Raw genomic sequence first — 14,378 nt, 5'->3', positions numbered from 1 at the left:
ATTCCTCATGCTTTCTTAGAAACTGCTTTCTTCCTCCTTTTGTATGTATATGTGAAGCTTGGCAAATTTTGCAGATGGGAAAATCTTGGTTTTTACTGGTTTTAAAGCATCCCAGTGAATCTAGAGAGAGACATGAGGTTGACTAGATCACACAAATAGGTTTTGTTGCAATACAGAGCTAAATTACCCATGTGCATATGAGACTATGAACTCTGCCTGCTATATTGTAATGATAAAAGTAGTTTTTCTATAAATGATGATGCATATTTTGTATTCATATTATCCTAAGGCTATGAAACTGTTCATGAGCAAATAACATGTTACATATCAGCACAGGCAGTGCTGAAGGAGGGGAATGCTGGCAAGGAAAGATAGGAGATTTTTTAGCCATGTGGTTTTAGAGGAGGTTCGTATTTGTGCCCTGCACTGCAAGATTACTTAGGTCATACATTCTCATTTATTAATATCCAAGACCGGGATGAACAAAATCTGCTGTTAAGTGTTTCCCACTTGTTTTGTTTGTTATTTTCCATCCTGTTCCATCTGATCTAGATCTCACCAAAAGTATCAAATATCCTGTTCAGTACATAAATAGTTAGCATTTATTAATTGTGAACCCAGACAACCGAGGTGCTGCATGCAGAATATTCTTGTGCACACCTTTTGCCAGGTATCCACCAAGCAAACCCTTGATTGCAATTCATAGCTTTTGATTATTTTCATCGTTCTTACCTTTTTTTTTTAATGTCTGAAATCCCCTAAAGTAAACACACAAGGACAATCACGTCCCTCTTGCATAATCACCACAAGCAACAAGGAATGAAGTGCAGACATGTAAGGGGCTTCATTTAGTTTCATCAGTGCTAATACTATCAGTCATCCTGGCATGGTATGAGTCTAGTTCTTTATCATTTTGTCAGGAATTAACCACTGCTAGAGCTGATTATTTATTGAAGATTATTGTTGTCTAAAGTAAAGGTCTCATCTCTTAAATAAACGATAAGGCCACGTTTTCCCACCAGCACGTTAAAATTTGCAAGACTCTTCTGATGCAGGTAGCCAGGAACATTTTGTTTGCACATGCCTTTTTGTTTGCTTCAGAACCACTCACTTTTTAATGCCTCTCTTTATCTTTCAAAGTGTATCTTGTGACTGGCATGTTGTTGGCAGGTATTCAAAAGGTAGTTGGGGCACACGTTGTATTCTATCAAAACGTCAGGAACTGATATTTATTTTAATTTAAAAACAAGATCCACTCTGTTTTGTGTTTCATTCCTGAATACAGCTGCTTGTTTGATAACAGGGCTCATGTTGTTAATAAGATTGCAGAAGTCGGTAAGATTCAAAAACTTGATTTTTTAAAAAAATATATACAGCTCTGTTCAAATAAGTGGTGTGCTTTTGTGTCCTAAATGGTCTTTGAAATAAGTATGTTTTCCAGTGACTTTTGACTCCCCAAATGAGCAGTTGATGGGAGGGGTTTTTTTTTTTTGGTGGGTTTGTTATCAGTCAGGATAATTTTGATGGCTCACCTCGTGCTTTGGAGATACAACTGCTTTCTCTTTGCAAAGAAATTCAGTGTCAGGAGCGCTACGTGTTGGCAAAAATATTTGAGACATTTTTAGATATTCCAGCCTATCCTGTTCACAGTTGTACTTTCTTCTGATGCCCACATTGCAATTCAGGATGCTCATTCAGGGGTTGTAGGGTACTGAGAATTGTGGGCAAGTACATCCAGAGAACTGCAGCAATAAAGGAAGAACATGAAACAGACATCTGTAAAAGGATAAATGTATTTTAAAGTTTATACTAGTGGTGCTTTGGATTTGAGCCTTCTGTTGTTTTAAATTTAGATTCAAAATCACATCTAGTGCCTATTAGCACAGTTAAATCCTCTCCCACTCCCTGTCCTCCCTACCTGGATCATAAACAGGAGGGAAGGCAATGAAGTCACAAGGTTCTTTCCTACCCAAGCCTTTCTCTGGTCATGGTGGCCTCTCTGGTCTAGGAAGCAAAAATAATCCTCTCTGTGTTCCTGTGCCCCATTTTCCACCACAGCTTGTTCCCCAGGATCATTTCCTTCCCTTCAGCACACTGGACACGTGGTGCTCTAGATGGCTGGGGAGCTGGGTCAGGCAGAGGGTTTTTTCTTTCCTTGGCTGGTTTTTAAGTTTCAAGCTTTTACAATTTCAACTCAAGAAGGACATTAATATTGTGACAGTAAGAAAAATGCACAAAATTACACCCACAGCCGAGAATTTGCCTCCTCCAGCTGCTGCAGAAGGGTTACTTGGCAGCTGCTGGCTCAGATACATCAACTCCCATCACACTTGATTAACCCACACAACTATGGGCCAGCACATTGTTGGCTGACAAGATAAAGTTAAGTTTAATTACTGTTATTTTCACGATGAAGTATTTCCTCCACAGGCTTCAAAAAGTTAGATGAGACAGCCGTCACTGAGAGAGTGGTAAGGAGCTGAAATATGAGACTGCCTTTCAGCTGTGAAGAACAATCTGTGTCTTCCAAGATTATTTTTTTTTTCTTTCTCTCAGACAAATTGTGGCACTGTTAGTGTAACTTAGAAGCTGAGAGATGTCTGTCAGCTGCTTTGACAGCAAAAGCTGACAGATCCAGAATTCTGTCCAATCTTTCATTTCGGGTGGTGTTGATCAGTGGTCTTCTGAGGAAGCATTGAATTTGAAATATTGGATATTCCCTACCATATATAAAGTTAGATTTTTACTCAAAGTCTCGAAATCTGAATGACTTTTCATCACTCAAATTTTGGCTAAGAGATATGTTATACTCTGATGTTCCTAAATATAATCCTGTGGAACGGAAAATGGAATGATCAGGTAAAACACCTGTGGTATTTTCAGGAGGAAAAACCTTTTTGCCCTTCTTGGCTGGGCATTTTCCAGCTTCCCTGTCTTTTGGATACACTGAGCAACTTCAGTCACTTCTACAGAAAAGGTGTCATGCAAAGATGCTTACATTGAATTTACTCACGAGTTGCCTTTCAAAACCACCCCTCCCCTCTCTTACTGAGCAGTTAATTACCAAGAAATAGTTACTGTGCATGAGATAGAGGTAGCTTGAAAGGGTGGGAATAGTTTGTCTGTTATTGGGACTTTGCATTGCGCTTTTTCAGTCTTATAATGCCTTGATGCTTTATGATTTCCCACTGTGCTTTTGCATTACGTGATATGGGAAAGGCAGAAATAAACCTAGTGTGCATTTAAATTCCTCTAATCGTGGCTTTTGTGATTTTGAAAAGCCTTGTTGTCAGTGTCTGGGATTGTATTTTGATTCCAGAAGCAGTTAAAAGTTCTATTTTAAGTACCATAGCTCTGGAGTTTACAACGTGCTTTTGCTCAGGGATTTTTTTTTTTTTTCTTTATTTCCATTTACAAAAAGTTCTTCCCACTCCCCTGATTTGAGGGTGCTTTAGGAAAACCCCATAATTTTTCAGTTCCAGCAGCTCAAATAATTGTTCACTCAAGGAAGAAGAGAGTGTGGGTGGGGGGATGTTCTGTGGAGTTTGCAGTTATCTGGGAGCTCCCTGTGGCTGAGCAAACCACAGTGACTGGCACTGCAGCACAGCTGAGAACACTGACGCGTCTGCAGCTCTTGCTCTTCTCTTGCCCCTTCCCCTCTAGTCCCTCCAGCCTGGTTATCTTTGACATTCCCCATGCTTTGCAGACCCTTTGCACTGTCTGCAGCCAGCCTGGGTATTCCAGGCTTGCCTGGGAATGCTGCATCAGGTGTAAAGTGCAAACAGTCGTTTGGAGTTTGGCCAGGACTCAGGTACAGAAGATCTGTGAGTTCTGTGCTGTGGTTCTGTGGCAGTCTTTATTAGGAGCATTTAGTGATTGTTTAGGAGCAAGGCAGTGGCTGATCTGTACCCCCTGAGACCTGGCATTTCACTGGACCACACAGAGCCTCTCCTTCCTGTCACGACAGACATTTCCATGCTGTGGCTGTGATTTCCTTTTGCAGGATAGAATCAAAATGCTCTAATTATTTGGTTGTCCCGTAACCCTCGCTAGCAAAGGCTTCTCAGCAATGTTTGTGTCCAGAGAATGAACTGTCCTGGCTCCTCTGGCTCATAACCAGAGGGCCAAAACAATGGCTAAGAACAACTCTGCCCTGTACTGGAGGCTATGGGGATACCTGAGCTAGAGCTGACTTCATTCCAGAGCTTAAGGGAGTAAATCCATGTGCATTTCAGCCACAGTAATTCACCTGGCTGTTCACTCTAGTGCCATATGCCTTGTTTCATGATTTATTTCCATACCTCAGACTCTGCTATTAGACGTCAGTAATCAAAGATGCCTGTGAAACTTGAATTACAGTGACCTTTCTTGCAGAAATTTTGTCTGTGTTTACTACTATAATAGTAGTAGTAGTAATAATAATAATAATAATAATAATAATAATAATAATAATAATAATAATAATAATAATAATAATAATTGTTGCTATTATGATCACTAACTACAATATTAACTGTTATGTTTTTGTTTGCTGCAGGCTGGAAGTTAAATCCAGTTGTTGGTGCAGTTTATAGTCCAGAGTTCTATGCAGGTAAGGATTGCTCTGTGATTGTCCCGCTGGCCACATTTCATTGTAGTATTCTTTAAAACATGCAAAAGTACAGAATCTGTGTTTGGTGTGAGGTTTGCTTTCTTTGTGTGATTCACATTATTTCCAAGTCATTTATAAATTTGTGATTCAAGATTTTACCTTACTTGGGTGTGATAAACTTTATATAGAAGATATATGAATGCCTTTTTATTGGAAAATAGATAGTATAACATGGAATGTACTGCAATATCCTAGCCTTACATAAGTTTTTTTTTTTTTATTTCATATTTTAGTGCAGCTGCTTTCTTCCAGGGATTCTTTAGTAAGGAACAACAGTAAGGAACAGGGAAAAATCTTTACTATCTATTTGTACATATATAGAGTACATTCATGTATGTAGACATACATAGGTATAGAGTAAATGCAATCATAACTTATTCCTGAGCATTTTTCTTGACATTTTATAGTTAGTTTTTCAGTTAGATTTTTTTTTGTTTTAAATCTATATTTTCACCTGACTGAGACCAGATTCTGATTCTGGTTGCATCTTGGAGTGAGAGATTCAGGTTTTGTCTGCTGGAAGTCAGTCATGACTAGAAGTAGTTTCTAAATATGCTGTAGGAACTGAATTGAAAATGAACTTATTTGTAGTCCAAAACCCAGTTGATTCCAGAGGAATTTCAATGCTGCCCACGAATAGCCAGCAGGAAAGCATTTTTGATGGATGGTAGTTAAGGATGGGAAGAGGTTGTCTGCAGAAGCTGAGGAATCTCCACTCATGGAGATATGTGAGTCTCCAGTTGACAAAGCTGAAAACTTTTGTTAATTTGAGGGACTTCAAGAGATGAAAATTGTTGAAAAGGATGTTCCAAACACATATTTGTGGTTAAAAATCAGCTTCTACTGAGATAGATAAAAATATTCCAATTAGGGTAAAAGTGGCACAGTATAGTAACAATACTAACTTGGCATTCATTGAATTGCAATATTTGGTGCAGGCAGAATTTATTTCCTTGATGATGTATGTCTATCTTGAAAACAGGAATTTAACATTGATCTCGTTTGAGTAGTTAGTGAACCAACCCTGAACCTGCATAAATTAGAAAGTCAGAGTTATTAGTCATTGTATATAAATGACTTTGTGTTAATGACAAATATAATAATATTCCCATAGTACAGTAATCAATTTTCTAATACGTACGTAGAATTAACAATCTGACTTATAATTGTCTCATGAAGTAGGGCATGAAGAGTTCACATAGTTTGTAAATTAAAATCAATATTTTCAATCTCTCCTGAAGGTAATTTTCCTAATTTACTGGACTTTTCCCTAACATTTATTTTGTCTTTTAATTATAAAATGGCAGGTTATTGATTTTTTGGTATAACCTCCTAAAGTCCCAAGTGCATTTTTATTGCCAACACTAGGGAGGTGTTTGCCCTTCTTAATGAGAATCTTTAATTACCATTAGAAGAGTATTAATTTAATTTTATGAATTATGACACGAACTCCACCACACCTTTGCAGAAAGTTCCATCAAGATACTTCAGTTATTTCAGAATTTTTTTTTTTTTCAGTTTATACATTCAGACAGGTTTATGTTTGGGTCTTGTTGGGTTTTTCAATGCATGTCAAATGCATTTTATTTATATCAACTAAAATACGATCTCTCCCACAATTAAATGTAAAAACTTTCTTTTAAACAATTTAGTTTAAATTGTGCAGATCTCCTAAAGCTGTTAGGAAATGAAACAGTAAAAACCCACTGCAATTCTTGCATGTCAGAATAGAACAGTGTGACTTACCTTTCCTTTTGAGTTCCCTCCACCACCTTCCTTAGAGAAGGAGGAATCAAATTTTTGAAGATTATAAAATTAGAGATGTGATTTTTAAGACAGTCAGAGTTCTACTTGTTCAGTTTACCTATTGTCTCCACAACCATCGTGATAAAACTGTACCAACTTTTTCAGTCAGTGCGAGAAGTTCCTTGAGCTCCTAATAAATGATGAAAAATTTGGCCACTCCTGAAATAAAGATGATACATTTACAGAGAAACTGTTGATTTAAAGTACCTTTAATCTTAATAAATAAGTGAAAAACAGAAGGTTATACAAAGCTGTCAGGATGGCACTGATGGATGGCAAATTCCCCCGTCTCTCGATTGCCGGCAGCGCCCGCAGCCACGAGGCTTCCCCGTATTGTACATCAAATCTGCCAACTCATTTCTGTGATTAAATATTCCATCAGTGCGGGCTGGGAGGCGGTAAAGCTTAACAAGATTCATAAGATGCACCACTTGAATACACATAACTCACTTCCTTGGATGGAGAGCACCCCGCGTGCACGGGGAAAATTAGAATTGAGTTAAATTACTCTGTAAGACAAGATCAATAGAGAAAGGAGAAGATCCCCCTAATGCAATGCAAATCTAAGATATAGTTATGTCCTGACAACTTGAAGCAGACAATTAAAGTCAAATAGGGAGAAACGCAATGTAAATCAACCCTAAAACCTTGAAGATAATGGTAAACAGTAGGACCAGTGACATGATTGTTACAGCTCGGGGTTTTTTTGGAGTGTACACTTGTGTGAAAAAAACCTTTACTGAGGAAACGCGTGACAGCTAAAAATGGAGACCGCGAGATGCGCAGCAGACACTGTGGTAGGAAAGTATTACCTGGGGACTGCAAAATACTGTGTATTTACAAAACACTATGGATTTTTCTTCCTGGGTAGCCCTTCTAAGACTGTTTTTGTGCCTGTGAAATGCTCGTGCTGCAGTAAATTCCAGCGCTCCGGCAACATGGCTCTTTAGCCACGATGGCGTTGCTGTGAATTTCCAGGGACACCTCTGGGAAAGGCCCCCTGGAGACTCCTGCTGCACTTCCAGGGCCTGGCAAGGCTCCCTGATGGCCAACAGTTCCTGCCCTTCCCACCATCCTGCTGGGAAGCCCTAAAATTATATTTTAGAGAAAACTAAAAGAATTTTTTTTTTTCACATATCATTCCAGCTTTTCACAGAATTGCGTTTTTCTATATATGATCATGGATAGGAGATTTTTCAAAAGATTGCTTATGCCCACACAGTCTCCCTCTAGTAAATAAAATAATGCTATTTAAGGGGGTTTTCCTCTTACGAGAAAGGAATGCTTAATGAAGTTGTGTCATCTATTTCTTATCTTTTTCAGTAAAATATTTATTAAATTCTCAGGCAGGTCCTAATAAGGAAATTGGTAAGAAGCACTGTGTGATTTGTCTCACAAAGTCTTCATGGAAACTGGGATAATTTTTTCATCTATTTGTATTTCCATCCAGTTTTAAATACATCCCATAGTTTTCCTGTATTTAAGCTAGAGTCTGTTCTTTTCCCCATTCACTCATTTATGGCTGGGAAAATACAGATTTGCAGCTGAGTTTCTTTACTAGCTATGCCCTAGTACTTTCTTTGTTTCTGCAGTTTGTTATAATATCATTTTCACCTGCTTATTTTTATGTAGTGTATATTTTATCTGTAATACCAAGCCTTTCTTTCTGCCTCAGGCAGTCTGACAGCCAAGTTCCATGTTGTTCCTTTCAGATACTGCAGTTCTTTTTGGTTTTCCCTTTTGGGTTTTGGAACAATGAATTTTTTAGCAATCTCTTGCACTCTCCTTATTGAAATATAGGATATTGTTGCACCTGTGTTACTGCAACAGATCAGTCCTGTACAGCAGGTAGCTTCAGACACAGTAAGGCCATTTTAAACGACTTTTTTGTTCCTGGCAGAAAACAGTTTTGTTATACCTGTTGGAGAGGCTCGGTTTTGGCAGTTCCCAAATGCCAGGTAGGGGAAAAGATGTTACAGAAATTACCTGGAAATCTAGTGAATGCTCTTTCAGAAAACAGTGGAATTAACAGTAACTCACATGAGAAAATATTCTTGTCTGGTCATAGCCAACAAACAGTATTTCAGAGATTTCAAAATTTCAGTGGACATTGAAGAAAGAAAGGGCTGAAAATCAGAGGTGAATAGCCATTAGAGCAAGTCACTGAGCACAGCTCACCGGAAAGCAGATCCCATCCTCCTTTTACTTAAGGCACTATTATTTTTCCTGAGTTCTATTAAGTTCTTGGTGTTTTAGGAGATAGTTCTAAGTCAGCCCACATAACTGAGTAGTTGTATTCACTTCATAAATAGCCTTAACCCAGTGAAGACTATTGTAACCACCCAGTTTCTTGGGCATTTATTCCATGATCACTGGCAAAATTTCCCCCATCACTCAAAATGAAAGAGAGGGGAAGAGTCTGTGCATTTTTAACTATTTTATAAGCCCTCAGAAGACAGAGAAGTTTTAGATGCTCTGGGCTTTTTTTGGCATTTGGAAGCCAACAGTATCCACCAGCCAGCAACAATCAGATTTTGTAACAAACTTCCTTTCAGAAATTTGTTCAAAAGTTTGGAATAAAATGTTATATGTAATTAGAAGTAAAGAACTGCCATAGCAATATGTATAAAACCATGCCCTTAAGTAAGATGAATCCAGGGGAAGAGAGGATTCCTGTACAGTTGCTAATACTGATTCTCTTTGTTCATGTCTTAAAGCATCTATTTCTGGAGTGTAAGAGCACCTGGGATTCATTTCATCTTTCTAGTGTTTCTCTTTGAATTTAAATGAGTCTTGCATAAGCTCAGCAAATACCCTAGAAACACTTCTCAGTGAAACTGTTTGGAGTTGGAGAAGCTGAATTATATGCTTGCACAGCATTCTAATCCTGGGGTAAAAGTTCACTCTATCGTATCTCTAAAGCAGAATTTTTCTAAAAGTTGTCTGCCACTCCACAGATTAACTCATTTTACCATTTGATTACATACACTTGGATTCAAACTTTGCTATTGACTAAGCAGATTTTCCTAAATAAATATATTTGCAGTAGTGTTAGATAAGCAGCTTAAATAGTTTTCTAACTGCAGTCAAATAATGATTGTTTAATATTCCACCTGTGTTATATAGATGCCTCTTTTCAAAGCATAACACACGGCTGTAAATGTTGTTTCAAAAATCATAATGTTAAAAATACCATCATACAAATGAGGAGTTCCTAGGTAGATTAACATCACTGATGACAGCTAATGCATTTCTAAGACTCTGTGGAGCTTTTAAAAGCCATCATAGAGGAAATCCTGGTTTGTGAAAGATGAATAAAGCCAGTAGAAAAATGTAATTCAGCATCTGCACTAGCTATTTACTAAAAATTGAAATTATAATAATAATCCAAAATTAACTATGCTTTATGCTACATTATAATGAGTTCTTCAATAGAATATATACCCTCATGGAAACTAAACAAGGCTTATTCAAAGCTAATGCAAATGACTTATTTTTTAAACATTAATTCAGTCAATTGGTTATATATTTAAATCTGGAGCAGGATTTATCTACCTATATTTACCATTGTTTTGAAGTCTTCACATTTTTAATGTGATGACCACAGACATTTGTCAGTGTTTCCCTTTTGAAGATGTTTCCCTTGGATTTACATCACACAGGATATACTTGGGATTTGATACTCTTCTATGTGATCTCTAGAAGAATTTCCAGAGATTTGATTATTTAATTGTACATCTTCAGCCGTAGATATGGCTTTATGCCAGAAGGTAGGAAACTGTTAAGAAGTGAGGTTTTGCTTCTTCAGTGTAACAGTTTGTAAATTTTGACCCTAGTCCGGTATGGGGAACCATTTGATATTGCATTATGATGGATTTGTTCACAAACAGAATCATTAAAAACAGGAAATCTGTATTTGCTGAAAGCTGGAGTTCTTGCAAAATAGGAGAAAGGATGTATTTGGGGGCTGGGTGGTTGGAACTTTTTGCTTGCTGGTAAAATTTTGCTGAGATGTAGGTCTTGATCTGATGACCATGTTTCCATGTTTCTCCTCAGTTCACGTAGTCGTTTTTTAGATATTACTTAAATAACTCAAAAGAAAACCTTTTGAGTGAGCAGGAGCTGTACTGTCGTCTCTTTGTCATTGAGTTGTTGCTGAGTTCTTGTGTTTGTTTAGATGTTTTTATTGTGGATATGTGTCCAAATTTTAAAGGGCTAAAAATAGTTAAGTACTGTTCCTTACTCACAAAGAAAATCTTCAAAGGAAAATTATCCTTGGACTTCTCTTAAATTATTCTTCTGCTTGGTGAAAATGTGTTCTGTGGTTAGTGAGAGACCAGAAATTAGTTAAATAATTAAGGTGACAGCCTCTCCAAAATGCGTGTGGTGTAGGTTTTGAGGCTGGTTATAAATCCAGCTGTTTTAGAGCTACTGCTCCTGTCTCACCAACTGCTTGCGCAACAGGGGTAAGCCTAGATGGGCACTGCCTGGGCCTGAGCTAAGGCTGCTACGTGCATTTTTAGAATAAAGGAGGGGCTGTAATCCAAGTATCAGCCAGGGATAGATGTAAAAACCACTGGTTTAAGGATCTCCCAGAGGAAAATTTAAGACAAACTACAAGGTCATCACTAAAACGTTTGTTTGTTCAGAACTGGGTGGGATATTTGCAATGCTAGATAAGTTAGTAGCAGTTATGTGGCGGAATAAATTCCTCTGATTAGGAGAATAACCAAGTTAGGAAGATCCATGTGTTAGGATGGACAGTCAGGCAGACAAACTATTCTGAAATGTAAAGTAATAAAGTAATATATGAAATGTAAAGTTAATACATTTAAGTGGAATGGAAAACAACTCTGTTCTGTGTTAAACCTTGATTACATCTGTAAATTAATGCTAAAACAATTTAAGATTATGGTTAATTGTATTCCAAACATATTGCTAATGTTTTTCTCTTCCTTCTTAAGCATTTTTTTCCCATTTTGGGCACTGGATGACAGGATCCCCAGTATGCACTGTAATTGCATTTCATAATACTTATTGAGAGTAACTTTCAAAATGCAGCATTGATTCATTTATTTGTTATGGAAGTAACTGAGAGGGGGCTGTGCTTTACAAGCTTTACAAGCTCTGTTGGTTTGGTGCTCTCAGATTTTCTTTGGAAATCTCAAAGCATGGAATTGCTTCCTAGTAAGAGTGAGTGCTTTGGAAACTTTGGAAACATTGCATTACCATTTTTGTAATGGTTTTTCATGCTCCTGAAATTCTGGAACCTGTCTGGGCTAAGGAAAGAAATAGACTAGCTAAAGCCAGGATTATGCATGATGATTCAATTTTTGGTCTTTTATATTCTCAGCTTGTCATTCAGAATAGAATTTCATTTATAAGTCAGAACCAGCATTTGCTGGTGTAAGCAAAGAGAACTGAGGGATTAGCAATTTGCATCTCTGCATCTAATTGCATTAGATTTGCATCTCTGTCTTATAGATTTACTGAAATAGGTAATTTACACAGAAAATAGTGTCTTGACACAATATGAGAGGATAAAGCATAAACACATCCACTTGTAATCCCTGCAGGGCCATGTTGAAACTGCAGTGTTTGTGTTTGGGCAGAAAGGCTCCAGTTTCATCTATTCTGCGATTCTTTTCCTATTGCAGTCTTTATTCAACCGGCAGACATATGAATGCAATTCATTTTAGTTATCAGCAGAACATGAGTGCACTTTGTATATTCTCAAGTATCTTCTTTCAAGAAGAGTATTAATTCCAGCTCAGAGTTTACTTCAGAAGTTTATACTTCAGAATTTCTCTCATGTTTTTTTCTCATAGTTACAAGTAAACCGAGTATAGTCATCATTTACCTGCTTACCTGCTACGTCTGCTTGAGGCCCTGGAAGGATTAGGAATGAAGATTTGATTTTTGAAAGATTCTGAGCAGCTTCAGTAGGATGCATGTCCCAGCATAAAATAATGACACTGAATGTAACAGAGAGTATGTGCACCTGAGGTTTTGAGAGGCATCTTATGGTAAACATATTTTGCAGGAAATCCTGATAGTACCATTCTTTTTTTTTTTTTTTTCCCCTACATAATGCATGTCCAGCTTTTAGACTTCTCTGGTGGCAGTGTGGGGATAAGGATTTGCACACGGATGCCAATGATAAAGTTCACTAAGGAGCACAGATAAACTCTTTAAACATGGTGCAGATTTTGGTACAAGCACCAGCTGAGCTTGTGCAATTTAGTTTCAGTTTAGTTATCAGACAAGGAATGCCTGTGGCTGATTAATCAATTTTAACTCATTTTGGAAAGGGCAGTTTGCTGCGATTGCTTTACTTTGTGAATGGAAGTATTACACGAATTGTTCCTGCAGTGCAGCCAGTCTGTGGGAAGGCTGGCTTGATATTTGAGTTTGAAACAAGTCAGTCACACTGTGTTTTTAAGCAGGCAGGAAGAGAGATCCCTGTTACTGTGGGGTGAGTTCTATGTCTTACAGAGGGAAGAAGTGAGGAGAAGGGAATTAGGGGGGATTATCTCATACCAGAGCTGCAAACTTTGTTGCTTCTCTGATTTTTACTTGTATGATATTGACCCCTTCCCATCCCAATTTGTGACAGCATCCTGGACACCGCACGGGAATAACTGGGGGAGAGAGGTCTGTTTCCCACAAGCTGGGAAATGGATGATATGGCCAGCAAAGAATAATTGGAAGGGTGGCTTACAAGTGATGTTTGCCGTAGCATTCATTGCTGTTTCCTGAATCAGTGCTGCAGTTCATTGGGTGTTTTGGGGACACTCTAAGAGAGGTGATAATAAAGAATCATCCTCTATGCTTAGAAAAGTGATGGGAAGGAAAATTAAAATCTTAAATAGAATTTTTGGGTAGAGAGGTCCCAGGAGATGTCTTAAGAAGCATATACCTTCACTGCCTGATTTTTTGTTGTGGGGTTTTTTTCCCCCTCCCTCTATTTTAAACAGTATAGATCAGGTTATATGTGAGTCAGGGACTTCCTACATAAATGTATGTATAGAGCACAGATTCTCACTACCAGCAGCAAGCACACCCAGGCTGTTCAATAATTGAATGCATTTCAGGTTTGCTGTCAGAAGGCAATACAGAAATGGGTTTGGACTGAGGAAAATCAACTTTAGACATCAACTATTTTAATTCTCCTCCCGACCCTCTTGTTTAAGTGGAACTACGTATAAGCTTTGGTGGGATTAAACATAGGTTTTGTTTGTATTTTTAACATGTTGGAAGAAAGGAGGCATGTGGTTTGGGGTTCTGCTCCTTTATTCCTTGTTAATAATGGATGAAACAATCCAGTGTATCAAGCCAACCATCCATGAGTGGTTGTGTTAAAATCCGAAGGCTATTATTCAATTTATAGAGATCCCAGATAATTGAAGGCCCTCACAGAGCACTTCTTTTTGAATTAACAGCATATTTAAAAGCATGCTAAGTCTGTGTAGTTTGACTATTGATATTGAAGGGCTAAGAGAGCACTTAACTACTATTATGTATTCAAGAGAGAGGCTGTAGAGGCTCTCTTTAAATTCCCTAGTCAGAGGGGACAATGGAAGCTAACATACACTATTACTGCACAACAGGAGCCTTTTATTAGGTGTTTCTGATCCATTTCTGTGAGACATTTTGAAATAATCCATCACAGAACAATATATCAGACCAGAACAAAAATAGTGCTATTTTTATCTGAAAATGCCAATATTAAATTACACTTTTAGAACAGCAAACCAAGAGTGGACATGGATTGCTTAGGAGGATCCTTGATACACTTGCAAATCTCTTGATTTGTTCATGAGACATGCAGCTTTATGGTGTTCTTCATGCATTGAACACCAAAGTGTTTAGGAATAATAGCTGTTGCAAAAGGCACAAAGAAAAAGGGTGATCAGAATGA

The 14,378-nt window shown here is 37.8% G+C and overlaps 1 protein-coding gene across 37 annotated transcripts in view; it reads left to right on the top strand.

The window, feature by feature from the left end:
* The window catches only part of RBFOX1 (RNA binding fox-1 homolog 1), a 1,151,565-nt gene that overhangs the window by 1,068,974 nt on the left and 68,213 nt on the right, over positions 1-14,378 (top strand). For all 37 annotated transcript variants that reach the window (XM_066197674.1, XM_066197696.1, XM_066197682.1 and 34 more), the window contains one exon: positions 4,538-4,591. In XM_066197674.1, the coding sequence (XP_066053771.1) occupies positions 4,538-4,591 (54 nt within the window). The remainder of the gene's footprint in view (positions 1-4,537; positions 4,592-14,378) is intronic.

This window comes from Chamaea fasciata, unplaced genomic scaffold (assembly GCF_029207755.1).
Source record: "Chamaea fasciata isolate MVZ Bird 193981 ecotype frontalis unplaced genomic scaffold, bChaFas1.0.hap1 SCAF_16, whole genome shotgun sequence".
Lineage (NCBI taxonomy): Eukaryota > Metazoa > Chordata > Aves > Passeriformes > Sylviidae > Chamaea > Chamaea fasciata.
Note: the sequence above shows the minus strand (reverse complement) of the source record. Positions and strands in the feature narration are given on the sequence as shown.